Here is a 27,530-nt window from a genome sequence, read left to right on the forward strand (position 1 = left end):
ACAAAAAAATTAATTTTGACTTGTCAAAGGACTTCAATCTCAGATAAGGACCAAAAACGTAGCTTTTGTTATTTTTTTTAATAAAAAAAAGCCTGCAAAGCATAATAATAATGGTAATAGAAAAGTGCTCTGCCTTTTATAAACTTCTGTTAAAGCATGATATATTCCTCAGGAGTGTTTATAACGCTTGTAGCAGTGTTTTGGTGTATGAGAACCAATGAAGTGTAAAAAATGAAGAGCATAAAGATGGAAAAGCAATGTTGATTTTTAAAACATTTCTGGTGTTAATGAGACCTGATCCAAAGCCCCTTCAAATCAATGGGAATCTTTTCATTGACTTAATTGGGCTTTGAAGCGGGCACCAAAAGGGTTAGCAGTAACACAGGTAATTAAATTTGGATTTTTAGAAATATGAATTTCAGCTTGAATAGGTCCCTGCAAGCTAAACATTTTAATAAAATTCACTTTGCTGTATGCAAATATCCTTAAGATGACCATGGGAAATGGTAAATATTGTTTTAATTCAAGCATAGGACATTTGTAAATACGTGTTTTTCATTCTTGTATACTTAAAAATTAATTATCCTTGTTCTCACAATACTGTAGCTCTAAGATATCTCTTCTCCCATCCGCACGGGTAGATGTGTGCTCAAAAGACCCACAGCTCCTCGTCCAGTCAGTCTCTTGTCCCTCTCTGCCCAAATTCCTTGTCCCTCCATTTTACAGAGGGAGAAACTGAAACACAGGATGATTAAGGACCAAATCCTAAAAGCATGCAAGGGACCAGGCTGTGCTCTGGAGTTCTTCACAGCCTGAATGAGGAAGGGTTAGGCCCCTAACCTCCTGCCATAGAGTGGTGCTGTGCCACAAATACTGTGAAGTGTCAGAAGCACAACACTTTCTGTAGAGGTTCTATTCCCCCTACAGGAAAGAGAGTGGCTGGTGGATATGTCCTCACCCCCAATAATTTTTCCAACCCCCACCATGTGTTGGGGTGGAGGGAAGCCAACAGAACAGAACTCCGCAGTGTGCAGAAGGCCATTCTCCTTGCACAAGTCTTCTGGTTCTGCCCCACTGGGCCAGTTCTGCCAGGTCAGGGTCTTCTGTGTAGGAGGAGGTTGTCCTCTACATTATTTGCCTAGGGTCACACAGGAAGTTTGTGGCATTAGTAGGTGCAGAACCCAGAATTCCTGGGTCCTCATCCTGTGCCTTAATCACAAGACCACTTTCTTTTCTTCATGGAAGGGAGCTATTCTTACACTTAAAGAGTGAAATAGAATTGTAAGCAGTCATTTTGTCTGGAACAGGGTTCATAAATTTTGACTGATTGAATGTGACATGTTGAACTTTTATTGTTACCAAGAGATTGAGCACTTTACAATAAATTCTAAGTGACAAAACTCTTTAGCTTTACAAACCTATTAAGAAAACAAAGTGCTTTTTGTAATATCACATGAATGACTGAGCTGGAATTAAACTAAGATAGAAACACTGGCTTTTGCCGTTGTATAAAGGAGAACCACAGCATCTGTGGACTATTTACTGTAAATTAAAATATCAACAAAACCAATGATAATCAGATACAAAGGTGACTTCTCTATAGACACTAGATATTTGCGGGGGGAGGGAGCAGAGGAAAGGGAAGGGATACTGTAAATCTTCACCAAGGCCCCGAACCTCCAAACTCTAACATATGTTTAACTTTAATCCTATGAGTAGTCCCCTTGAGATCAATGAATAATTGAAATCAATGGGACTACTCATGGTAGGAAAGTTAAGCACACTGGAAATCTTTGCTGGATCAAGGCCTAAGCGAGTGAACACTGTAGGCTCTGTGCTGTTATGCTACGGCAATTCAGCATGTCACTTTGTAGGATTGGGCTCTGGGTGACATTTGCATTGCCAGTTACCAATGAAAGTTCAAGATACTCAGCATCTTGCAAGACAAGGGTCCCTACTGCAAGACAGAAGAGACCTGATAAAACTCCCAGTGAAGTCAGAAGGGACTAGGTTGGGCTTTAGACAAGGCAAAATGCTGCTCATACATCATCGCATAAGACTTACGGACTCAAATCATGGATATGAACATTCCATTAACTTAGAAGGAACTGCATTGCTCAGCCTGTCTTCACTGTGCTTCCTTTTAGTATTATTGCTGGTTTTCCTACTTTTTTACTACTGATGGAGCATTAGTGTTGATAGATATGCCTGGCCCCTTTTTGTACAGAATGAATGTTTTTTTCTGCATATCTGATTTCAATTGAATTGTACTCTAAAATGAACCAAACCTTCATTAGTAAAATGTTTATGATGAAACTGTGGAACTGTTCTTTAACTAAGGTCTTCCCAAATTCATTTTAATTTAAATAGAATTATTTGGAATTGCCGGCTTTCTGGGCTTTCTCTTTCAAAAACCCAGTCTATGAAACAACATTGGAAGTAATACCTCCTCCCCTATCCTGCTCAGGGTTAAGAGTAAATGTCTCAAACTAACCCTAAGGGTGTGTCTACGCTTCAGGACTCTTTTGGCAGTGTGTAGTGTACATACATGCATAGCCCTCATAGTACAAGTATAAACAGCAGCATAGACAGTGAAACATGGTTTAGGCCAGTCAAGACACACCTGAAGGATGTAGGTATACACCCAGAGTATGTACCTAGACATCCTCTACTGGCCCAATTTAGCTGTGTAGTGTCCTGTTACCTCTCACTGCTGGTCCCCTTCTCCTTCGCAGGGAAAGACTCCAACAGTGGACCGGGCGGCGGGGGGCGGGGGGAGAGGGAAGAGGGGAAAGGCTGCCAGATCCCAACAGCTGGAGCCTTTCTCCTATGCAGGGGAATACTCCAGCAACTCCCCGCTGCTGGAGCCATTGCCTGCTACAAGGAAAGGCTCCAGCAGCTGTGAAAGGCTCTGCCAGCTCCCCCACTGCTGAAGCCCTTCCTCTGGAAGGGAGTAAGCAGCAGGGAAAGAAAGGCTCTGGAAGTGGGGAGATAGCAGGGAAAGGCTCTGGCAGCGGGGAAACAGCTGAAGCCTTTGCCTGCTGCCTCCCATCTGCCAGAGCCTTTCACTGCCCCGTGTAGCTACACACCACAGTGTGGATGCAGTGTGCTTTTGACTGCAGTATGTAGTTATACATATACTGCATGCCGCCGAAAGTGGTTTGTAGTGTAACCTGAGCCTAAAATAAATATAAAGACCAGGGGAAGGGATTAGATCATGAAATAGTCACATATAAAATATAAGAAGAGAAAAACATGACAGAGTAATAGATCTCTTCCCCTATGGAAAAGTCCTACAGAATGTAATGGGGATTAAACTAATAGGGTTCTATTGAAATTACTGTAAAAACCTATGCAATTTGATGAAGAATTATAGACTTTGACAATTTGATTTTCTATTGGTTGATTTCTGTTAAATCCTGTAGTAGAGGAAATGTCTGGTTTTGCATCTTAGAATGGAATGTATTCAGCTACTAAGTGTTCTTTAAAATCTGCACCAGTCCTTTTCCACTTACTCACATGAGCGGTCCTGACAGGAATGAGGTCTGCGGGATCAGACCCTGTAGAAGTAATACATACTTCATTATATTAACATTACAGCACATTTTCACCCAACATTGGGTTAATTGTCTTTTCTTTTTTTCTCCCAGATTGTGGTTTAAATGTTCACAAGCAGTGTTCCAAGATGGTCCCAAATGACTGCAAGCCAGATCTGAAGCATGTCAAAAAAGTGTACAGCTGTGACCTTACAACGCTAGTAAAAGCACACATCACTAAAAGGCCAATGGTGGTAGACATGTGTATTAGAGAAATTGAATCTAGAGGTAAGACATCGTTAATGGACTTTGGTTGCTTTAATGATAATCCCTTTAGATTGATCTGGGTCATTTGGGTTTTCGCTGAATTCATGATTGCTCAAAACAGTTTCAAACGGGGCATTTTATGACTGCCAATTATCCTACACAGTTTATATCATACTTGGTGTTATTTGTTGGTTCACAAATATCTGTGATTTTTTTTAAAAGCTCTGCTGAAATTACTTAATTTCTTACAAGGACTTCTCTAATTAATACATAAGAGATGGACAGATGCAATGCGTGTTTTATGATGCACAGTATATAGTACTGTTTTGACATAACTACATGCTTGTTAAACTCCAGTCTTGGATGATCTCCTATCTTATTGATGTACATGTGCATCTTCCTCTTCTTTATATTTCCCATGGTATTTTAATCAGAAAGATTAACACAGTAATAACTAAACTAGTCGGTATTTACATATTTCATCTTCCTTGTTCTCCCAGCCCATATTTAATATTCTTTACTAGAATATATGGTTTGCTTCTATAATATTTACTGTACATCTAATATGTTAATCTCAATTAGCTGATTAAAAAGAATTAGCTTGTAATTGGGCTAATCTGTTTTTTCACCCCCGGGAATCATTATCATAAACATGATTACACAAAATGATTGGGAGCTGAGCCGAACAATGCGGTTGATGTAAGGGTCAGGGTTAAAGGGATGGGGTGAATTGTATTCCAAATGAAAAACCCGGTAAAGCTTTTAAAACCTAACTAACCTTGTTGCCTCATTGCCTTAAGTGAAGAACCTGGCCAGGGACAAGCCAGTTTTAAGGGAGATGCAAAGTTAATACTAATTTTAATCAAGTGAAAATGTTCTCTCCTAACAGGTCTTAATTCTGAAGGACTATACAGAGTTTCAGGCTTTAGTGACCTAATTGAAGACGTCAAAATGGCATTTGACAGAGGTATCTGCTTTAGTATCTGCTGCAACTTTTTTGCCGGCACATTGTGAAGGGTTCTGTTCAGTCCAGGGGTTCCTCAGCGTAGGCTCCATCTGCCTGTTGGGCTCTGCAGATGCAGAGGCTGGTCATTATGCTGGGGGGAGCGGTATCCTCCCCTTGGAAAGACACACAAATCCCATTTTGGCCTGGGTTGCCAAAAGCTGCCCTTTTCCCTTCGGCAGAGTTTGTGTCTCCACAGTGCCTGACTATGACAGTTAGGCTCTTTGCAATGATGTCATTGGGTAGGAAAGTACTGAACGTTCTCAGTTATTGCCCTGATTTACTAGGGAACCCCCAAGCTCCTCTCTCAGTGGGACCATGAGTCAGCTGGAGAAGAACCTTAAAGGAGCAGTGCAACTTGAAGCCCTCTCCCTGGATGATAGCTCCAAAATAATAAAGAACCCCTGGGCTAAACATACTTCCTCTTCCACCAAAGGCAATTGAGAGAAGTAAGGAGTTCCCACCCGCAGTACCCCACAGTAGCAATCGGGGGCGGGAAGGTGCTCCCTCCCCATATGTTTTTTTTTACTGAGCCAAAAATTCCATCCCTTTTTGCCTCTCCAGGCTACTGGGGCTACACAAAGAGAGCTCAAGTAATACCTGCCTTCTGTGTGGTCCTAGCTGGGCTTGAGGTGCTGAACAAATTCAGGCCCTTACCCAGTGCCCACTGAACTCAAGAATAAATAGCACTGCTGCTCTGAGAGGGTGAGCATATGCCTGTCCTAGCGACTGAGTACTAAAAACATTTTCCTTTTTGCAAACGTTCCTCATTTCCATTCAGTGCTGACAAATGTGTTTTTGGCAAAGTGATATGTTCAAATATAGTTGATCTGCAACACATTTTTACAACACAGTCAGTCACCATTAAAACAGTCACACGGGTTTGTGCATAACATTTTTTTGTTAACCTGAGATTGAAAAAAGGACTGGTCTCTGTACAAAAGGCATTAGGCTTTATCCTGAAAAAGTGAAATTCACAGTCAAATAACAGTTTTTATTGGTTAGTTTACATACTCCAGAAGCTGTGGCTGTGCTGATCTTAATAATTGCTAAACAGTATAGATTTTTCCATTGAATATTAATCTAGATCTATTTATATTTTTAAAACATTAATGTCAGCTGCTTTCTATACACAGATGGGGAAAAAGCAGATATTTCTGTGAATATGTATGAAGATATCAATATTATCACTGGTGCACTTAAATTGTACTTCAGGGATTTGCCAATTCCGCTTATCACATACGATGCCTACCCAAAATTTATAGATTCTGCAAGTAAGTATAAAATAACATTTTTCCTGTTTTTCTTTCTGCCCCTTTTTCTCTGTTTTGTTTTTTAACATGTGTTATTAATTAAGTACTACTTAAGCGCTTCACATGGGTGCTATAAATTGAGAAGAAAGCAGGACTAAGTATGTGCCATAGATTATAAGAATGTTGTATTAAGTGATCTTTGTTTCAGTTTCTCCTCCATTTTTCTCAAATGTTTCCTTTTCACTACACATACTGGAAAGATATGATCTTCTTAAAGTAGTGTCCCTGTGGGTGCTCTACTCTTGGTGTGCGCCACACACCCTCAATAGGAGATTTTCATTAGCAGTGTCCATTCAGCCCACACATGTGCTGTTGATATTCTTGTGCTCTGTACCAAGGCTATATCAGACTGCGCAAGCAAACCGCCCCCTCAGTTCCTTCTCAACCACCTGATCTGGAGACGGAGCTAGTATGTCCGCTTCTTGTCTACCATAGTAGTTTTGGAGCGTCTTGTTAGTTTAGTTTAGTATTTGTTTAGCATTTGTGTACAAAAACAAACAAAAAAACCCCAAAAAACTTTTCTGGTTATAGGACTCCCTCTGGGGAAATTTTTCTTGTGATGGACATGCCCAGTTCACCAGGGTTCAAATGCTGCCTCTCATGTAAAGAGGCCATCCCAGTCAGAGACAGACACGCTCCCTGGGTGAATCGCACATGCTGCGGAAGTGCAATTTCTGTCTAGTCCTGAAACCTAGGACTTGGAAGAACCAGGAAGTTACACTTCAACTCCTCATGATGGAGCGTTCCCTCTGCCCCGCTTCAGAACCAGGTCGGGATCCCCCTGGACGTGAGTCTCCAGGAGCCTCTAGAGCCCCTTCCACCTTCCTGCAACATTCTCCTAGGAAGATTTCAGAGTAGCAGCCGTTTTAGTGTGTATCCGCAAAAAGAACAGGAGTACTTGTGGCACCTTAGAGACTAACAAATTTATTTCAGCATAAGCTTTCGTGGGCTACAGCCCACTTCATCAGATGCATTTGTGTAAACAAACAAACAAAACCTAAAAACTTTTCTGGTTATAGAGACTCCCTCTGGGGAAATTCTCCTTGTGATGGACATGCCCCATTCACCAGGGTATGTATGTATATTTCTTACTATATGTTCCATTCTATGCATCTGAAGAAGTGGGCTGTAGCCCACGAAAGCTTATGCTCAAATAAATTTCTTAGTCTCTAAGGTGCCACAAGTACTCCTGTTCTTCCTAAGAAGATAAATCCTTAGAGCCCTCCTCCGAAGCCTCTCCAAAAAAGGAAATATAGTTCCTCTCCCAGCCAGTACCCCTCATAAAGGCCTCTGTCTCCAGCCAGATCTATGGCCTCTGAGAGGTCTTCCTCAAGGCTGGGTACCATGGGTGGGAAATGCTTCTCCATTATGAGGGATGCGGGAAAACGCCATGGCTCTAAAACTAAACAGGACTCCAGGAAGACCTTGGTATTGTCAGCTGGGGATAGTACCAAACATATAGGGTCGTTACCGTCATCTCAGACTCCACTCTGTGTGCCCTTCCCACATGGTACAATGTAAGTCTTCAACCTCATCAGCGCCAACCTCAAAGCCTTCCACAGCTCTGGTACCGTCGGATAAGGACAAACACTCAACACCACAGGATTTCAGATACCAGAAGGAACTGGCAAAGACTGCTGAACCAGAGTCTCCATTGTTAGCAGGTACTGAGCATCTCTTGGTACTGGGAACTTCTTAATCTCCAGATCCCTTTACATCTCTGGTGCCTTCGCCCCGCCCCATTTTCTGGGAGCTCCTCCATTAAAAGAAGAAGAGGATGATGATGATGACTGTTCCTCTGTTTCTTCCATTTCAGTGCAGGGTTCTCTGGTACACCCTTACACTAACCCCATCTCCTGAAGGGGTATGGAAGGTGCTCCAGAAGCTCATCACTTCTGGTTTTAATAATCCTGGATGCCATCCCTTCCCCTGTATGCACCTCAAAGGCCATATTAGGATCCCCGGGAAACCTGTTGTTGGCAGTTCTCTAGGGCCCTGACAGTATCCCATCGGGACGATAGGGAGACCCAAACTTCCCCACTCCAGCAGCAGGAAGAAACATTTGAGGAGCAAGAGTCCAGGGCAACTAAAGAAGCCACAAGTCAGACCACCATCTCGGCCTCTTTGCCAGATGAGGCCCTGATACTTCTTCCCTGCCCCCCATCTGCAGCCAATTATTTTTGCCAGTTCCAGGACCTTGTTAAGTGGGTGACAGACTCTCTAAACCCATCTGATGTGGCTCCACAACAGGCATCATCGAAGCACCAGTTTTGATGGGACCATCAAGGATCTGAATTTCCAACCCTCATTAGTCTGCCAGCTTCAGTGTTTTACCTACCTTCTCCCATTTGGCAACAGGCTCTTCCAGTTCCAGAATGCAGGGGAGAGTATCACCTCAGACAAATGGGTCCTGGGAGTAATATCATCGGGCTACGCCATCCACTGTACTTCCCTCCCTCCTCATTCCATTTCCCCGCCCCTCTTCAGGGACCCCTCTCACGAGTCCCTAATAAGGTACGAAGTAAATGCCTTTCTTCGTTTAGGAGCAAAAGGAACCGGTACCTCCTCAATACAAGGGAAAGGGCTTCTATTACAATTATTTCCTCATACCAAAGAAGAACAGAGGGTGGAGACCAGTTCTAGATCTAAGATTCCTAAACAGATTCATGAGTCCCCAGAAATTCAGGGTGGTGACCCTAGCAACTATAATTCCTTGTCTAGATTCAGGGGATTGGTTTCAGCTCTCAACCTCCAGGATGTATACTTCTATATAGCGGTGCACCCATCTCACAAGAGATTCCTCTGATTTGTGTTAGGCTAGAATCATTTCCAGTATCAAGTGCTCCCCTTCAGTCTCTATGCTCCGAGAGTATTCTCAAAGGTTCTGTCAGTAGTGGCTGCTTACCTGCTTCACCAGACTATAGTGGTATTTCTCTGACATCTAGGGCACCACTTCCCTTGGACAGGTCCAAATATTATTAAGCCTTGTCAAATCAATTCTTGACAGTCTCCAGACCTCAGTCAGAAACTGCCTTCAACTTCTGGGTCACATGGCCACTTGCACTTTCGTGACAGAGCATGCAAAATTACACCTCCGCTGTTTTCAGGGGTGGCTCAGAACGGTTTAGTCGCCAAACAGATACAGTCTAGGCAAGCAGGAATCAGTTCCCCGGTGGGTGAAGAATTCCCTAGACTGGTGGAAGGTTCTTCACTATGTAAGGGGTCTCCTTCCTCCAACTTGCACCAACAGTGACTAACCACAGACGCATCTCTCTTGGGTTGGGGGGTGCACTTTGGCTCCCTGACAGCACAGGGCAAATGGTCACCTCAAGAGACCACCCTCCATATCAACCTCCTGGAGCTGAGAACAATAAGAAATGCCTGTATGCATTTCCTACCTCTCATCAGACACAGATCTATCAATCATATCAATTGACCAGGAACGACAAGATCCCCTTCCCTCTGCACCAAAGCCATAAAGTTGTGGAATTGGTGCATAAAGCATCACATAAGGATTTCAGCAATGTATCTGCCTGGCATACAGAGTGTCACTGCTGACACACTCAGCAGGTGCTTCTCTTAAGAATACAAATGGGAGTTGGATTATCAGGCTCTACACAGAATCTTTCAGACTTGGGGGTTTCCAGAAGGAGACCTTTTCGGCACAACCACAAACAAAAAATGCCACCTATTTTGCTCAAAGGGGGGAAGGGAGGGTTAGGTCACAATTGACTGGGAGATGCCTCTTCTTGCCTTGGACAGACAGACTGTTTTATGCCTTCCCTCCAGCGCCTCTCATCCTCAAGATGATAAACAAGATCAAGCAGAAAAAGGCCAGAGTGATTCTCAGAGCCACAGTGTGGTTGAGGCAACCGTGGTTCTCTTACCCATTTCACCTCACTCTCTATCCTCCAGCAGATCTTACAGCCATCCCTCAACTCCTCTCTCAGGACACTGGACACCTGACGCATCCCAACCTAGGCATTCTTCACCTTAAGTCGTGGTTCCAGGATGGTTTGTGGGGCTAGAATCATGCTGCTCTACGGAGGCACAACACATATTGTTAAATAGTAGAAAAGTTTCCACCAGAGCTACTTACCTCCAGAAGTGAACAAGATTCAGCCACTGTTGAAACTCCACAATGCTGCTCCTGATTCTGCCCCACATCCTCTCATTCTGGAGTACCTGCTACAGCTTAAGAAATAGGGACTGTTCCTCAGTTCCATCAAAGTTCACCTGGCAGCCCTAACAGCCTTTCATATTGCCGTTGAAGGTTTCTCTGCTTGCTCATTCCACAACCACAAGATTTATGAAAGGCTTGGGGAATCTCTTCCCAGAGATAAAGGTTTCTGCTCCTGCTTGGGACCTGAATATGGTTCTCAAAAGCCTCCCAAACCCCCTGTTGGAACCAATGGCCACCTGCTCCTTATTGAATTTATCAAGGAAAACAGCCTAGTGGCAGCTACCTCAGCCCACAGTCGGAGAGATTGGGGCTTTAATGGCAGACCTCCCCTTTCACAATATTTCACAAGGTTAAGGTGTCCTTGTGGCCCCAGGTTTCTCCCTCAAGTAACTTCAGAATTTCACCTAAATCAGACCATATACCTGCCCGTTTTCTTCCCAAAACCACATACTTCAAGCGGGAGACTGTTCTCCACACTCTAGATATAAGAAGGGTGTTATCCTTCTATCTAGAAAGAACTAAATCATTTCGTATATCCAATAGACTATTTCTTTTGATTGCAAACAGATGTAAGGGTTTCACCATTTCTACCCAGAGACTCTCTACATAGATTTCTGAGTATATTATAACTTGCTTCCAGGCTGTCAACGTTCCACCCCCTATCAGCGTTTCAGCACCACTCAACTAGATCACATTATATCTATGTCTCTCCTTGAAAATGTTCCCATTCCAGAAATCTGCAAAGCCAGTACATGGTCTTTGGTACATAACTTCCCTAAATACTGTGCCTTGGTTGATGCGTCCAGGTCTGGTGCTGCAGTTGGCAATGCAGTTCTCTCCCCTGTGCTGGAACTCAATTCTGAAGCCCCTTTCTCCTACTGGGGATACTGCTCAGGAGTCACCAAGAGTGGAGCACCTATAGGGACACTACTCAAAGACAAAGAGGGTACTCAACTTGTGCAGTAAGTGTGGTTCTTTGAGATGTGTCCCTTTATGGGTGCTCCACTACCCACCCTCTTTCACCTCTGCTTCAGAGTTTCTCCTGAGACGCGGCGGTGCAGAAGTAACTGAGGGGGCAGTTCATCCAGGAAGCCTGATATAGCCTGGGTACAGAGCATGAAGATACCAACAGCGCATCTGAGGGCTGAATGGACAGTGCTAATAAAAATCTCAGATTGAGGGTGCCTGGGGCACACACACACCCCAAGAGAGCGCTCATAGTATCTTGAAGAACCACAGTTACTGCGCAGGATGAGTAACCTCTTTTCCTGTCACCAAGTGTTGAATGATCCTATTTACCTGACAATGTCATAATTCAAAGTATCCTTAATTTTATTTTACTGAGAATGAGAGTGATTGGTAATGAGATAAAGGACCCCTAGAGATGAAATCTCAGACCCATTGAAGTCAATGGCAAAACTCGAATAGACTTCAGTAGGACCAGAATTTCACCTCTAGGTCACTTGTGCAAAACTAATCCAAGTCAGTAGTCCAAATTACTATCTTGACAGCTTTTTCAGTACCTATGAGGAATGTCATGGTGGACTCAGTTCAGTTACTAGTGGACAGGAATTCACATGTCACAGCTTATCACAGCTCTTCTCCTCTAACATTGTTCTTGACAGTGCATTGGGAAGGCCATGGAAACTGTTGTGACAGAGTCATTCCAGAAGAGGGGGGAGGCACATTGATTAAAGCAAAACCAAAGCTCATTGACATAATCTGGAGATAAACAGTTAGATTTAATCATGAGGACTCCTTTCAGACCTTCACTCCCCAAACCTACCATGTCTCTACCTCTCTGCTTGAAGTCTGGCATTGTCTGCACTGATATTTAAATGTTTCTGTTTCAGAAAGCATGGATCCTGATGAACAGTTGGAAACACTTCATGAAGCATTGAAACTACTGCCACCTGCACACTGTGAAACCTTAAGGTATCTCATGGCACATTTAAAGAGGTATGTGGTTTATTTTAAAATAAATTAGATGAATTCATCTGAAACAAAGACCAATCTGCAGCCTCTACACAAGTCTGCGTAAGCCCCATAAGATGTATTTGGGGCCTTGTAGAGGCTTCTATAAAGCAAATTCTGAGTTGTTTTGTAAATTTAACACAGCACTACAATTTCTCCAGTGTCATTTGTTATAGCAGAATGAAAAAACAAACTTAAATACAGTAACTCCTCACTTAACGTCCTCCCAGTTAACGTTGTTTTGATGTTACGTTGCTGATCAATTAGGGAACATGCTCGTTTAAAGTTGCGCAATGCTCCCTTATAACGTCGTTTGGCAGCCGCCTGCTTTGTCCACTGCTTGCAGGAAGAACAGCCCGTTGGAGCTAGCTGGTGGGGGCTTGGAACCAGGGCTGGTGGGGGCTTGGAACCAGGGTGGACCAGCAGCCCCCTTATCAGCTCCCCATTCCCCCAAGTTCTCTGTGTGGCAGCCACCCAGCAGGCCATCAATTGCCAGCAGTTCAGCTGTCCCTCCTCCCACTGCCATGTGCTGCTCCTGTCCTCTGCCTTGGAGCTACTCCCCAGAGCCTTCTGCTTGCTGTGGGGGGTGGAGGGGAAGAGAGGGGCTGTCAGGGTGTCCCCCTCCCCCTGCTCCTGCACCGCGGTTATCCCGTCTTCCATAGAGCAGTGGGGACACACGACAGGGCTCAGGACGGAGGGAGCTTGCTGATCTACTTAACAAGGCAGTGTACTTAGAGTGAGGTCAGCATACTTAAATGCGCATCTCTCTCTCTCTCTCACACACACACACATGGTATGTGTGTGTGTCTCTGTCTGCTATGCTGTCTCTCCTCCCTCTATTCATGCTGCCTTGTAGAGTGTGAGGCTACATTAACAACCAGTTAACCCTTGAGGGCTCAGCCAATTGCTAGTTCATCATTTAGCAGTAAGGCATTCCCTGGGAAATATCCCACCCTCTGATCTCAACCAAGCTTCACAATCATCATCACTGTGTACAGTATTAAATTGTTTAAAACGTATACTCTGTGTGTATGTGTGTGTGTATATATATATACGTGTATAACGCGGTCAAAAAATCTTACCACGTTATAGGTAAAACCGCGTTATATTGGGTAGGGAAGGATGTGCCTCCCCAAACAGCCTGGCCCCGACCCCTATCTGACCCCCACCTACTTCCTGCTCCCTGACTGACCCCTCAGAACCTCCGACCCATCCAACCTCCCCCCCTCTCCTTGTCCCCTAACCGCCCCCCGAGACCCTCTGCCCCTTATCCAACCCCTCGGCGTGTCGGAGCCATCCCTAGAGGGGTGTGGGGCCTGGGACAAATCAGCCCTCCCTGCTAGTCTCCTCACTGTCCGCCCAGCGCTCCTGCCCGCCACTCGCCTCCTCACCCCACCTACCCGCCCGCCTCCCCATTAGTCTCCTCGCCATCTGTCCGGCGCGCCTCCCCCCATCCGTCCAACCGCTGCTCTCCTGCTCGCCGTCTTCCCACCCGCCTGCCTCCTCATCCCCCTCCTGCCTGCCACTCATCACCCCACTTGCCCACCCCCCCTCCCGCCCGCCTCCCACCCTTAACACGTCGCTCAGAGCAGCGTGTCGGAGCCTGATGCACTGATCCGCCAGCACGCGTAGCCCCATCCCCCCAGAGTGCTGCTTTACCACGTTGTATGTGAACCCATGTTATAGCGGGTCACGTTATATCGGGGTAGAGGTGTAATAGTCTTTTGTTTGGTGGAAAAAATTTCCCTGCAACCTAATCCCCCCCTATTTACATTCATTCTTATGGGGAAATTGGATTTGCTTAATATTGTTTCGCTTAAAGTCACATTTTTCAGGAACATAACTACTACATTAAGCGAGGAGTTACTGTATGTCTTAAAAGAATAGAGTATTAAAATACACTAAAACAGATAGACAGACATTGTGCTTTCTCCCACCTTCTGCACTCTCCATAGGCCTTAAGGACTTAGACCAGTAAAAAACCCACAATTTTGATGCAAATAATAGTAATATGCCTAACCAATTTTTATTCTATTTGTAGGTACTATAAATATCTACAAGGCAAGAAACTATTCCCCTTCTGTTGTCAAAGTATATACGAAACCACAGAGTAAAAAATGGAATTGGCATATTAACTACTGTGCCCATTTTAATTTGTGACATGTACCTATTGTCAACATGTACCTATTGTCATGAATAATCATTTCTTGCTGTATAAATAGCTTCATTTTAAGTCTTTTTAGTGAAAACACAGTTGCACTGTAGGATTTGTTGAGTCTGCTCAATATGTCCAGCAAAATGCAACCCCAGGGCTGCTGCATGTTCTGGACCAGATATGTCAGTGTCCACTTATTTCAATGGAACTTCAAATGAATGTATTAGTATAGCCTCAGGAATGGAAGACCAGCAGCAAAGTAGTTAAAAAGCAAACTTTACTACTTGTAAAGCTGATTTTTCATATCCTATTGTTCAAGGGTTGTTGCTGATCTATTGATTAGCAGATCAATTTATAAATTCTTACGCTGCTGGCATTTGCTAAGTATAAGGAGGAAGGGGCAACACAATTTATAATATTTCAATTATTTTTAGTTTCTGTTGTTTAATATACTTACTGAAAAGAGTTGTAGTGAGGGAACAGCTAGCTCACTCGCTTGTTGCAAAATTTAGCTAATTAGCCATTGATCCTTTATTTGGAATCATAAACTAGGAAGCAGGGTTTTGGAAATACCAGAATAATATGTCAAAAAAGGAGGACATCAAATTCTGACAACTATTGTATAAGCCTGAAGGGATTTTATTCAGCATAGGAGATTAGATAGTTCAGCAATGTGAAAGAACTTAAGTGTTTTTATAACCCACAAACTTCTTACCAATGGATATTTAGTCATTTACAAGAATCCTTATGGAGATTTGTTTTATGGTAAAGCAGCAGTGTACATTAAGTCCTTTGTTTAGTCTGCGAACAAACTCATTTACAAATCTGAATTTGTTTTATTGAGAAAGGCAATTAACTGCCATAAACCAAAGCAGAAGTTTAGTGTCTCTAGACAGCATTTTGTTTACTACTATTATGCCAGTAACCAGAATTTGGGGAGACATTTATTCTGTGTCTCCGCACTTCTTAACCGTATACTGTTCTGCTCTGTGTGCATACGTGGTCAATTATATTCTGTGGTCCACCCAAAGTTAATATAATAGCAGATGGTGAGCTTTGGAACAGGCAGTGGTGGACCCTACGTTCCAGATAACCAGCAATAGGAAGTTGCTACAAGTGGTGGCAAAGCTGCACTAGCAGTTTATAACCCCACTCTATTAGGGACCCAAGAGCTGTGTGATGCAGCCAAGGAGGGGTGGGGTAAGCCTGCCAAAGCACTGACTTAGCATATTTGTTAGATGGCCTCTACAAATGAGGCTCCAATGCGGCCCTGATGGATTTTAAAGCAGCCCAGGGTGAGTCCCCATTCAGGTGCTGCTGCTGTTGTCTGTGCCAGGGGATGTAATTTGCATCACTTGTGCCTGTGGGAGAGAATCTCACCCCCCATAGTCCAGTTGACTACTTCATGACATGGTTAGTTTGCAATGTATATATCAAATGAATTCAGATGTGACTATAATAGAATGCATGAGAGAGAAACAGTTTGATCAGGTTTCCCCTATCCTGTAAGTGGGAACACTACATTTGTGGTGAATTTTAAATTGGTAATCTTATTATAGTCCTGTAAAGAGGATCTTTACACTAAGTTTTGCCTTCCCACCTAAATGGCCCTCAGTACGTTTATAAATGGCAAAAGTAGCATTACTGTGCACCCATGTTCTGATTTGTAGGAACATCCCCCCACGCACACCCTACATAGGGCCTGTGAAGCAGTCTCTCCATTGGTTTTTGGGAAAGGTAAAGAATGCACTTTTTGCTCCTCCCCTCTGCCCACGGGTTTTCAGACACATGTTGATGTGCACCGTGTCATCAACCAATATTTGGTATGACATGCCTTGTGTTTAACATTGTCCTCCTTTACAGGGTAACCCTTCATGAAAAGGAGAATCTCATGAATGCAGAGAATCTTGGCATTGTTTTTGGACCAACCCTTATGCGAGCACCAGAACTAGATGCAATGGCTGCACTGAATGATATCCGTTACCAGAGACTTGTGGTGGAGATGCTTATAAAAAATGAAGACATTTTATTTTGAATATTTTGTTCTGTTCTTTCTAAAAAAGGAAACAACAAGGAAGGAGGAAGGAATATTTTAATGTAATTTAACTGGCTCTTGTAGCTGAATTCCATATTTGCTAGAGCTTTTGATGTATACAGGATAAAAATGAAGGAACTCGGTGTCGCTTCTGTAGTGCCATTCAGCTGATGTTGAAAAAAGGTTAACACATTTTCCAGTACTAGTAATCCTGGGTGTTTATCATGTTTAAAGCAAAAATCTAAAGCTCGATTGCATGATTGGCTTCCTGTTCTCCCTGTTTTGATGAAGATCTTTCTGCAAAAGAAACAAGAGAACTGGTGCAGCATCTTTTATAAGCATCTTTGTTCTGGATAGTTTGTGACTGTAATTTAGCATGTTTCTCAGTGTAAACCTATTGTGAATTTGCTTTTATGTTCTATGTAATTGGTTTCTGATACTAAAAAAGAATGATTTCTGTGAAATAGGGCTTCTGGCTGTATGTTGACATTTCCTATCATTGTTTTCCCACTTTCTTGGGTGATTTCTTCCTGGTTTCTCTCAGTTCTTTAACATGTAGTGATTTGTTTTTAACAGAAACAAAATGTGTACTTTGTCACTTTAAGTAATTCTTCATGCCTTTTATCGTGGTTGCAGTAAAATCTGCAACACTGTACAATATTTCCTTTATTGTTGTTTCAATTGTAATTTTGTATTTTTATCTGGCATGCATATATTAATTTATTAAATTTTGCTATTAGAAATCTCACATTGTGCTGTGCTTTCTTTTAAATTAATGAAAATATTTTCAATGCCTTTGTTTTCACATTTATGTTCACAAAATAAAATATCAACTCATTTCTTGTTGAGCTATTTGAATGATGTGTGATATTTTGGCACTCAGAATATACTGAATGACCTTTGACTGAAAAGAGACAATTTATATTTCTGTTAATTTTTTGGTAGGACATTCCCAATCTAAGTAGCTTGGAGTCTGACACTTGTTAAGGTTCCCATCAAATTCTCATGATTATTTTATTTGCAAAATTCTTTAATCAGCATCCAGAACATTTTGCAAGAGCTCCTCAGCACTTCTTAAAAAACAAAAACTAATGAAATTCTGCAAAGCCTCCAGTACTATTAATAACTTTCTATGAATTTTTCCAAAAATGTGTACAGTTATTTGCTTGTACATAGGCCAGTAATGCAATTTACAGTTACACAAATATAGGTGGCCAGAATAGGTGAATCCACTACTTATTTACAAATATACCAAACTATATTTGCTTCAGGCTTAAATTGTTCAACACTGACCCTGACACTTCTGCCCTCCCCTCCCCTCCATATGAAGGGGAAATGACCAAAAATGATAAATAATTCATCAATCTAGGGAAGAGCAATGCATACAAATTGCTTCTTATCAGCCTTTCAGCAGTACCAATGATACAGCCACTCCATGTATTCACATTTTATTCTCTAGAAATGCTCCTGAGTGTGACAAAGCAATATTATTCCATCCAACAGTGTAGAGTCTGACTGCATATCTCTAAGCAGGTTAACACCGAGAGTCACACCACAGTAAGTTTTAGTAAACCTACAAGCACTATTTTCTTAGCTTTCACAATTTCTATAAGACTGGTACTCCAGTGAATTTTGATTGGAATTGTTGGAATTTTCTGTACTGTTGTAATCACAGCCCTAAAAAACAAACAAACCAGATGTTTTCATGTTAAGGTTTCTGACTCACTCATCACCAAAAAATGGCAGACCAGATTTGTCCAAGTGCAATATGTGACTATATCAGGTCTTCACCTCCTCAAATATATTGGACCTCCATTATTGATTCTCCATTGCCTTGCACGTGTGTAATGATTTACACAAGTGCAAAGTGGGTGCACACTGAATGCAAATCAGAATGGTTACATTTGACATTTATGGAGCAAGCAAAGCAAGGTCTGATGCTTAACTTAGTGGCATTTCTTAGTCTGTAAAAAGATCACTTTGGAACACCAACCAATCCATTTCAAAATTGCAGGGAATGTTCTAAGCGTCAGTGGGCACAATACTATTTATTTTGGTACAAATCAGAACACCAGAAAAGTCAGATTCACAGGAAAAGCAGGAGGCCCAAACTGCCTTGTGCTTCAGACAGAACAATCTCTCCATTGCCCCATGCTGCTGCCTCCATGTATCAGGGGCAACAGCTTAATCTGCTGCCTAGAGACATTATCTGTAGCCTGGAATCTAACAAAAAAAGAAGAAATAAAAAGGAGAGCTCTTTACAGGGAATGTTTATAGTGAGGGAAGAGGAGATTTGGGGGAGGGCAATGGGGACTCAGAGGGGTAAGGGAGGTAGGAGGGTTGGGAACTAAAGGGTTGGGCAGTGGTGGTGGAAGAAGCAGGGACCAGGGGGAGTGGAGGAGGAAGAAGGAACTCAGAGGATTGGGGTCTAAGTGATGGGGATGGGGGAAAGTAGGGAATCAATGGGGAGTATGTGGGGCGTGGAGTGATGAGGGAAGCAGGGACCCAGGGAGTGTGGTGGGGGGACTCCATGTTGCCAACTCATGGGATTTTTTCTCTTGTGACAGATGTTTGTCAGTCGGGGCTGGAGCCAGTCTGGCAACGACACAAGAAGCTCCAGTTAGCTAGCAGATGTGAGCCTTCGGATTGGCTGCCCACCTGCCTTGCCTGCCTCCTAGGACAGAACAACCAATCATGGGTGCTGTGGGAAGCAGGAAGCGCTCTTTTCCCATCCCCTCAGCAACTTGAATCCCTTCTCACAAGGGGGCAAGGGGACAGAAAGAGCCCAGCAGCCCAGGGCAGCTCTGCTCTCCCCCCTCCCCCTTGAGCAATAGAGGGGGTACTCCTCCTCCCCCCTCCCTCACTGCAGCACCCAGCCAGGGAAGGGACGGAAGGAGTGAAAAGCCCCTGGGGCTGCCTCCCTAGCCTGGCAGGGAGAGAGGAGGCCCCACTGCAGCCCCCCATACCTGGGGTGTGTGTGAAGAACCCAGCAGAAGCAGAGGTGAGGCTGGGGCACTGAACGGATGGCAAAGGGTGGGCAGGGCGGATGCAGGGGGTTGGTGAGGGAACAGATGCGGTTTGGAGATGGGAGTGTAGGATTAATTGCTGAGCAGAGAACAGGCAGATGTCAAGGTGAGAGCTCCTGCAGTGGGAGCCAAAATCACCTTACCCAATGAATCTGGGAGAGTGAACGCACACACACGGGATGTCAAAAGACAGACCAAACAACACAGTATAGTCTTTTTTTTAACAAAATCATGGTTTTTAGGCCCATCATGATTTTGGGGGGTTCGGTCATGACTTTCGTTGTCTTGAAGTTGACAATACTGGAAACTGGGTGGGCAGTGGTGGAAGCAGGGATCCAGAGTGGGGAAATGGGGAGGAAGAAAGTGAGCCCCATGGAGTGATGGAACTGGAGTGGGAGGAAAGGAGGGCACACAAAGACCCTGCCAGGAGGAAGAAGGTGGGAAGGGGGAGGGGCACCCTGAGGCCCTGGCCTGGAAGGAGAGCTCATGCTTAAGACTGGTTGGGGGGTGGAGGGGATTGAAATGGTGGTGTGCACACTGCCCATGGTTGCAGAGAGTCTCTGAAATAGAGGGGGATGGGAGGGTTCCATATAGGGAGCCTGTTGGTAGCAGTTGTAGAATGCAAGGAGCCCCTGGGGCATGCAACTCACTTGGCCTACTGGAGCTACACAGCAGATTTTACATTGACTTGCACAGCTGTAAGTGAATAGAGGCAGTACAGCAAACCTATTACAGCTGAAAGGTCTCTGCTTGCTTCTCATCTTGGATTGGGTGGAAGGCCATGGTTGAGTTACTTGTTCCTGCAGCTGACTGCTCTGGGAAAGGGGTGGGGCTGGGCTGCTGATCCATAGCTGGATGCCTAATGTGGCTGCTCATACCCCTTGCTCCCAGGATGCCTGGGGCTCTAGCTGCTGCTCCAGGGTCTGGAGCATGGCATGAGGACTAGAGCACCACGTAGCAGGACCCAGCCTTGGCTCCAAGCCTTGGGGTAAGCTGGGGGACTAAGCTCTAGGCTACATCTCATTGGTCAGAGACCCCAGCCAAGTCACAGAAGGGAGACCTGGAGGCCTCCAACCACAGAGATAAAGCCTAGAGTGGCCCTAACCAGAGAAACACACCTAGAGCATCTCCTCAGCCACCCGTAACCAGGGCTAGGCAGGCGAGAGCAGGGCTGGACGCCTTATGGCAGGTTCAAGTAAACTCCTGCACCGGTTGGGTCTGAGGAATAGCCTGCCAGGCTCCTGGCCCATGTGCCCCTCGACGGGCTGCAAGTGCCCAGTACAGTATCAGGTGATTGCATTGCTGATCCCGCCCCCATCAGGGACCTCCCTCTCCCTCCAGCCCAGGGGGTGGGGCTTTAGCTCCAGTGATTATGCAGTGGGTCTGGCCTAACCAGAACACCCCCATCCTCCATGTGGAGATCCTGGCAGGCTCCAGCCCTTCAGCTGGGTTTGCTCCCCATGGGCAAAGGTTCATCTCAGCTGGATCAGAACAAGGGCCCCCACTCACTTCAGCTTGGCTCTTTCTGCCACAAGCTCTGTCTTTGGCTTGGTCTACACTAAACCCCCAAATCGAACTAAGGTACGCAACTTCAGCTACGTGAATAACGTAGCTGAAGTTCGAAGTACCTTAGTTCGAACTTACCTCGGTCCAGACGCGGCAGGCAGGCTCCCCCGTCGACTCCGCGGTACTCCTCTCGCCGAGCTGGAGTACCGCAGTCGACGGCGAGTACTTCCGGGTTCGACTTATCGCGTCCAGACAAGATGCGATAAGTCGAACCCAGAAGTTCGATTGCCAGCCGCCGAACTAGCGGCTGGGTATAGACGTACCCTAAGTCTCCTGAGTCTCTTGAACCAGTATGTGCAGTTCACCGGGAGTGGGGCCTTCTCTTGTCCCAGGGTCTGCAGTAATTACCCCTTCCCTGATTTTAGTTCCTGGATGGGGTTGAGCAACCCTCGCCAGCCAGCCAGCATACAATCCCTGGCTCACAAACAAACAGCACTCGAGTCATGCAGCAACATGCTGGGCCACTGCTCCGGTATTCCTTTTTTAGGAAGGACTTGAGCACTGCTAGTGCTCCTGGCCCTGTAAGCCTGTGCTCGGTGGTGGTGAAGTGTGACCACTTGCCTCCCCCCGCCTCCATCAACGGTCAGTCTCTTCTGTGCTGTGGGAGCTGGGCCATGGCAAAGTGATGAGCGAGCAGCCACCCCTGCCCAGAGGCTTCAGGAAGTGGGGACTGGCCTGGTGTGGTGGCTAGGGTGACCAGATGTCCCGATTTTATAGGAACAGTCCCGATTTTGGGGGCTTTTTCTTATATAGGCTCCTATTGCCCCCCACCCCCTATCCCAATTTTTCACACTTGCTGCTGGGTTAGAGCTGGCTGGGCCCAGCACGCTCAGGATGTGGCGCTCCGGAAGCACTGGGCTCCAGCTCCTCTCCCGGGCAATCAAGAACACAGCTGCCTAGCCGGCCAGACAGGACCTTATCCACTGGCATCCCCAGGCTGGCAGAGTAGTGGGAGGGGGAGAACCAGCAGGCTGCATCCCAGCAGAGGCTGGTGGGCTCCTGTTTAGGCCATGCCAGGTGCAGAACAGGCTGCTGCACTCAGAGCTATTGCTGTGCCAGCTGCCCAAGACAGACAGTGTGGATCCTGGGATGCCCAAGGCCAGGACCTGGGCCTACTGCTGCCTACTAGGCACCTGCTGTTGCAAAGAGCTTCCTGAGCACGTGTGTCCTGGTGGTGGTGTGATTTGCCTAACTGATCCTGGTGTGCCACTACCAGTGGGACCTGCTGCTCTGGACTGAGAGCCTGGCCAGGATGCTGCTCTTCACCATGAGTTTCATCATGGTCTCCTTCCCTTACGGCTCAGGCTACTGGTGTGCAATAAAAAGTATGCACCATTCCAGCACTTTTTTGGGAAGCCAGAACAGCTGTCCAGTACTTTTATTTTTAGGACTGGAGCACTAGAGATAACGTTGCTAAAGTTAATACAAAAGGCTCAAAGATATGCCTGGGCTCATCTTATCTGTCACAGCACTCACTGCTGGATTTATACGGCGCTGCCGTAACGGCTTCATGTGCCCTCTGCCATGTTCATACCCGGCTACTCTAATGGCCCCCTTATCTAATGCACTGCTCTAACAGCTCCATACGCCCTCTGCTGGATGTATATTGTGCTACTCTAATGGTCCCATATGCTCTCTCCCCTGTGTAAATGACCTAATACACTCTCTGCTGTTACACCACACTGCTCTAAAGCCCCAATTCTCAGGTTTTTGGTGCAATGCCCTCCCAGTGTTGTACTCCTAAATCATCTTTAGGTCCATGATCTTTTTTTTTTAAATAATGTTTGCTGGCTTTTATGAGTTCTTGGCTTGTTTGAACTGCTGCACCTGTAGATGTGTTATCTCAGATGCTTCCCTGCATTTGGATTGCTTTTCACCATGCCGCCAGTGCATTACACTCTCAAAGCCAGCATAGACAGCCATGTGAGCATTGCCCTTTTGTAGGGACATCCTCCAATGTGCTAGAGCTGGTATAGAGTCCCGTACAACCAATTAGCAGCAGCCAGCATAGTGTGGCTAGAGAAGGGGTCATCACTGGGACTTCCCTGTGCGCTGGCAATCCTGTTGTAATGACACTTTGGGTATGTTGACACTGCATGTGAAGGTGTGACTGTAGCACGGATCAATATACCCATACAAGCTATAATCTAGCCAACACAAGTAGTGTACATGGTATATACAGGCTAGCATCTGAGACCCTGGTTCCACAACAGACTGTATTTGAGTGGCTAGCCTGTGCTGAAGCCCATGCCACTATGTCTACATCATTACTATCGTAACTCACATTAGCTAGACTAAAGCTAGCACACATATGCCTACCCATGCTACAATCACACTTTCATGTGCAGTGTAGATATACCCTTTCCATCCTTTGGCAGAGTAGGTTTTAGTGGATTGTCCAAAGGGGACACAGTGAAAACTTTTGTTCTGAATTCCTGTCTGTGCAAAATCCATCTGTTCAAGGCGTATTGCAGGAAGTGCATGGTAAACGGGAGTAATTTGGATAATTTTATCAGCCTTTGTCTATCCATGCTTTCTCCAATCTGAAGTACACCACTCATCCGGTCCAAGTGTGCTAACAGATTGATGCTGTTGACAGTAATGACTGTATGCCTCACTTTTCAGAACAGCCTTTAGAAGCACTGGCACATCTAGAGCAACATTGCCAGTTGCTCAGAAGAAAACTGGATTGGATCCAAAATGAGTTGGAGACAACAAACCCAAAATATCAGACATTGATTGGACTCTCAATAACCAACAGCCAATGAGCAACGGGTCATGTAAGCTGCTATTGAACGTGCCCTGGGCACATTCCTGTTCGCTGCTGGTACTGGAAATGCCATCCCTCCTTGGAGTGATAGGAATTATCTAGCCTGGGAAGTGGTCAGTCTTTAGAAACTGACGCATATTGCCTCAAAAAGCCACATGCAACTGTAAAATTAACCCAACATATCACAATCTGTAGCTCCTCCTAAGGGCCCACAACCAACTTTAGAAAGCCACCAATAGTCATGGGCAACCTTGGGAAGACTGGCCCAGGAACGGAAAGAAGCTAAACTGCCATCAGCTTCTAAGAGGAGGGTGGGGTTTGGCTCTCTACTTAATTTCCTTTGTTTACACATCCCTCTTTAGAGCTAGATAATGAGTAATTAAGATTTTTCTCTGCAACTACTATACATGTGGACTTCTGGTTCATGTATCTGTTTCTCTCCTGTAATAAGCACACTCTATTTTCCCTCTATCACAAAACGTGACTATAGATAAACGAAAATACACACCAAATATTGATAATAAAAACCTCTGAATATGTTAAGCAACAAATAATCTCAGGGCTGTGGAGTCTGCATAATTAAGACTGTGAGACTGTTTCTGATAAAGATGTACTTACCCAAACACCGGAGTGGAAAGCACATTCTGGAATGTACAGTCATCTACAGTGAAATATGTGAATTTATTCTATTTAATTTTACATGCTTCATCCATTAATGTGAAATGATTTTCCTCTTTTAAATAATAAAGCTAATTAAAATCATTTCAGTAAGGTGATTATTTTTCATTAAGTTTTGTCACAATGTATTAAGTGTACATTAGGTGGTTACTGACTTGCTTTTCAGTGCTTGAAATATACTTGTAGCATTTCATTTACAAAGCTGTACCTTACATTCAGATGGTTGGGCCCTAATTTGCATTAGTAATAGGGAAAGGGGCTTTGAAGGACTAGTACAACTATCAAAATATTTGATTGACTTTTAATCCCTAGAGACCTGTTTGGATTTCAAACCCTGCAAGTAAAGTGATTGTTCACATCCCAGAACCACTACATTAAGGTGACATAATTCAGCATGACTGACTGTGCCTGCCTAAGAGAAGTACAATCCTGGAAAAATGTATGGGACTGCAGGTCAGGTTTTAAAATACATGGGTTTAATGAGGGATTGCTTAAGATCTGAGTTTAAAAAAGAAGCCAGTTCTGGAGATGGGAAAGGAAAAACCAAGAAAGACTGCTCAGTCCAATTTGTGGGGAAAATATAAGGGAAAAGAAGCCGAATAAGTTCATTGTAACCAAAGGGGCATGTAGGAATAGTACCAGGGGAAAGTAAGTCCATTAATAGGAGCAGAGAAAGAGGATGAAATTAATGACTCAAAAATAGCTAAGGCACTGAATGTCTTTTTAAAATCTGTCTCTAACAGGGAAAAATAAAGATAAAATAGCAGAAAAGTTTAGGGAGGAATTGTTTAGGGGAAATTTTGGGTGCATAATTAGTAGTGATAGCATGAAATGAAAAAAAAAAAAGGGAAATTTTAAGTTATCGGAAAAAAACTTCTTGGCTGTGAGGTATAATAAACTGCAAAATAATCTCTTACAGGAAATAGTGACTGCGTCATTGCTAGAGCCATTTAGGTCTAGACTGGACCAAATACTAGAATATGTACAGTGAGTAATGTCAGGGCTGGCCTTACCATGAGGAGAACTAAGGTGGCCGCCTCAGGTGCCAGACTGTGATGGTGGAGTGCTGTGCTGGAGGAAGGAGGGCACAAGAGACATAACAGGCAGGCAGGAGAAAAGGTGAGAGGGAATAACAGAAAGCTGCAGGGAGAGAGAGGAGGAGGAGCCTCTTATGTACCTCTCTAGCACCGCCAGGAGCCTGGACTGATTAACACCAGCTTCTCAGGGACCTTCCTGTTTCCTGCTGCTTCCCTGAACCCACTTGAGGAGAACAGTCAGTCAACTGAAGTAGTAGGAGCCAGTTAGGCCCTTAAGACGCTGATATCTTCCCTAACTCAGGCCCTGCTACCAGCCTGCTTATTTGTCCCCTTCAATTGAGTGTTGAGAGCCACTATAGCTGGCACAGAACAGCAGTCATGAGTGAAAGAAGAAAACGCCCCTCTGGGGCAGCATTCAGAAAAGCAAGCAAGCAAAGGAAACTTTTCTATCTAAGCAGGAAGGAGCTCTCCTGAGATACATAGACACAAATGTTCACGGTGAGCCTTCCGGCCCCAGTGAGGATGTGAGTGGTGAGGAGATGCCTGATCTTCCAGTTAGTCAGAGTGCAGGTGACCTGGCAGTTACTGCAGCATCCATATCTCCATCTCAAATGGATGTAACCAGGCACATTCCTGAAGAAAAGTGTAGATCAGAGAAGAGTGTGGTGGAGGCGCAAGGAACAGCTGTTATTGGGTTTTGTTCCTTCAGTCTAGATGATCCAGGACTGTGTACCCACTTGAGCAGCAGCCTGAGGGATTTCCTTGTACTGCATGGGCCACAGCAAGTGAAAAACTTCATGTTCCCCAAAGACAATGAAAATAGAAATTTCCATCCAACACATTACTGGTGTGAAATCCCCAATGGTGATAAAGTGGAGAGGCCATGGCGTATGTACTCAAAAACCTAGAATGCTGAATACTGTTTTTGTTGCAAACTCTTCCAGTCTAATGTTCCAGACACATTGGGTTCTACAGGAACAAAGGACTGGAAAAATCTGGCATGCCATGAGAAGGCAGCAAATCACCAGAGAGCATTCCATAGGTGGAAAGATCTTGAGATGAGACTAAGGTTAAAGGCCACCATAGATGATCAGCATCAAGAGAAGACTGCATCAGAGTCTCTTTACTGGCAAAATGTTCTGAAAAGGCTCATTGCCATTGTGAGAATGCTTGCTACCCAAAACCTAGCACTGCGTGGCACTTCAGATCAGCTGTATGTGCCAAACAATGGAAAGTTCCTTAAAATTGTGGAGCCGATGGCTGAGTTTGATGCTGTACTCCAGGAGCATCTAAGAAAAGTCACCACCCAAGAAATGTACACACAGCACTACCTTGGAAAAACAATTCAAAATGAGATCATCCAGTTACTGGCAAAAAAGTCAAACAGAAGATTGTGGCGGATCTGAAGTCAGCAAGATATTACTCGGTTATTCTGGACTGCACACCTGACATTAGTTATACGGAACAAATGACTTTAATGGTGCGTTTTGTAACAACAACAGAACCTAGTGAAAATGTCCCTGCAATGGTGACTGTCAGAGAGCATTTTATAGAATTTATTGACATTGATGATACTACAGGAGCTGGTATGACAAATATGCTTCTTAAAAAGCTGGAAGATATGGGAATTGTGATAGCTGACATGAGAGGTCAGGGCTACGATAATGGTGCCAATGTGAGAGGAAAGAACAGAGGAGCGCAGACAAGGATCCGAAAGTTAAACCCTCGAGCTTTTTTTGTCCCATGCAGTTCTCATTCATTGAACTTGGTGGTCAGTGATGCAGCATCAGCTTCTAGTGAGGCTCCTGAATTTTTTAATGTAATTCAAAGCATCTATGTATTTTTCTCTCCATCGACTCATTAATGGCAAATTTTGAAGCAACATCTGGGAACATCCTCTCTGACACTGAAGCCACTGAGTGCTACACAATGGGAAAGTCTAGTGGAGGCGATAAAGCCTATCAAACACCAAATTGGGAATGTAGAT

The 27,530-nt window shown here is 44.5% G+C and overlaps 1 protein-coding gene across 5 annotated transcripts in view; it reads left to right on the plus strand.

Moving 5' to 3' along the window:
• CHN1 (chimerin 1) overlaps positions 1-17,214 on the plus strand; it is a 159,322-nt gene extending 142,108 nt beyond the window's left edge. For all 5 annotated transcript variants that reach the window (XM_054043793.1, XM_054043794.1, XM_054043796.1 and 2 more), the window contains 5 exons: positions 3,651-3,824; positions 4,693-4,770; positions 5,943-6,080; positions 12,156-12,261; positions 16,295-17,214. In XM_054043793.1, coding sequence (XP_053899768.1) covers positions 3,651-3,824; positions 4,693-4,770; positions 5,943-6,080; positions 12,156-12,261; positions 16,295-16,466 — 668 coding nt within the window. In that variant the 3' untranslated portion in view covers positions 16,467-17,214. The remainder of the gene's footprint in view (positions 1-3,650; positions 3,825-4,692; positions 4,771-5,942; positions 6,081-12,155; positions 12,262-16,294) is intronic.
• Positions 17,215-27,530: the final 10,316 nt, after the last annotated feature.

The sequence above is a fragment of the Malaclemys terrapin genome, chromosome 11 (genome assembly GCF_027887155.1).
Source record: "Malaclemys terrapin pileata isolate rMalTer1 chromosome 11, rMalTer1.hap1, whole genome shotgun sequence".
In the NCBI taxonomy this organism is placed as follows: Eukaryota; Metazoa; Chordata; order Testudines; family Emydidae; genus Malaclemys; species Malaclemys terrapin.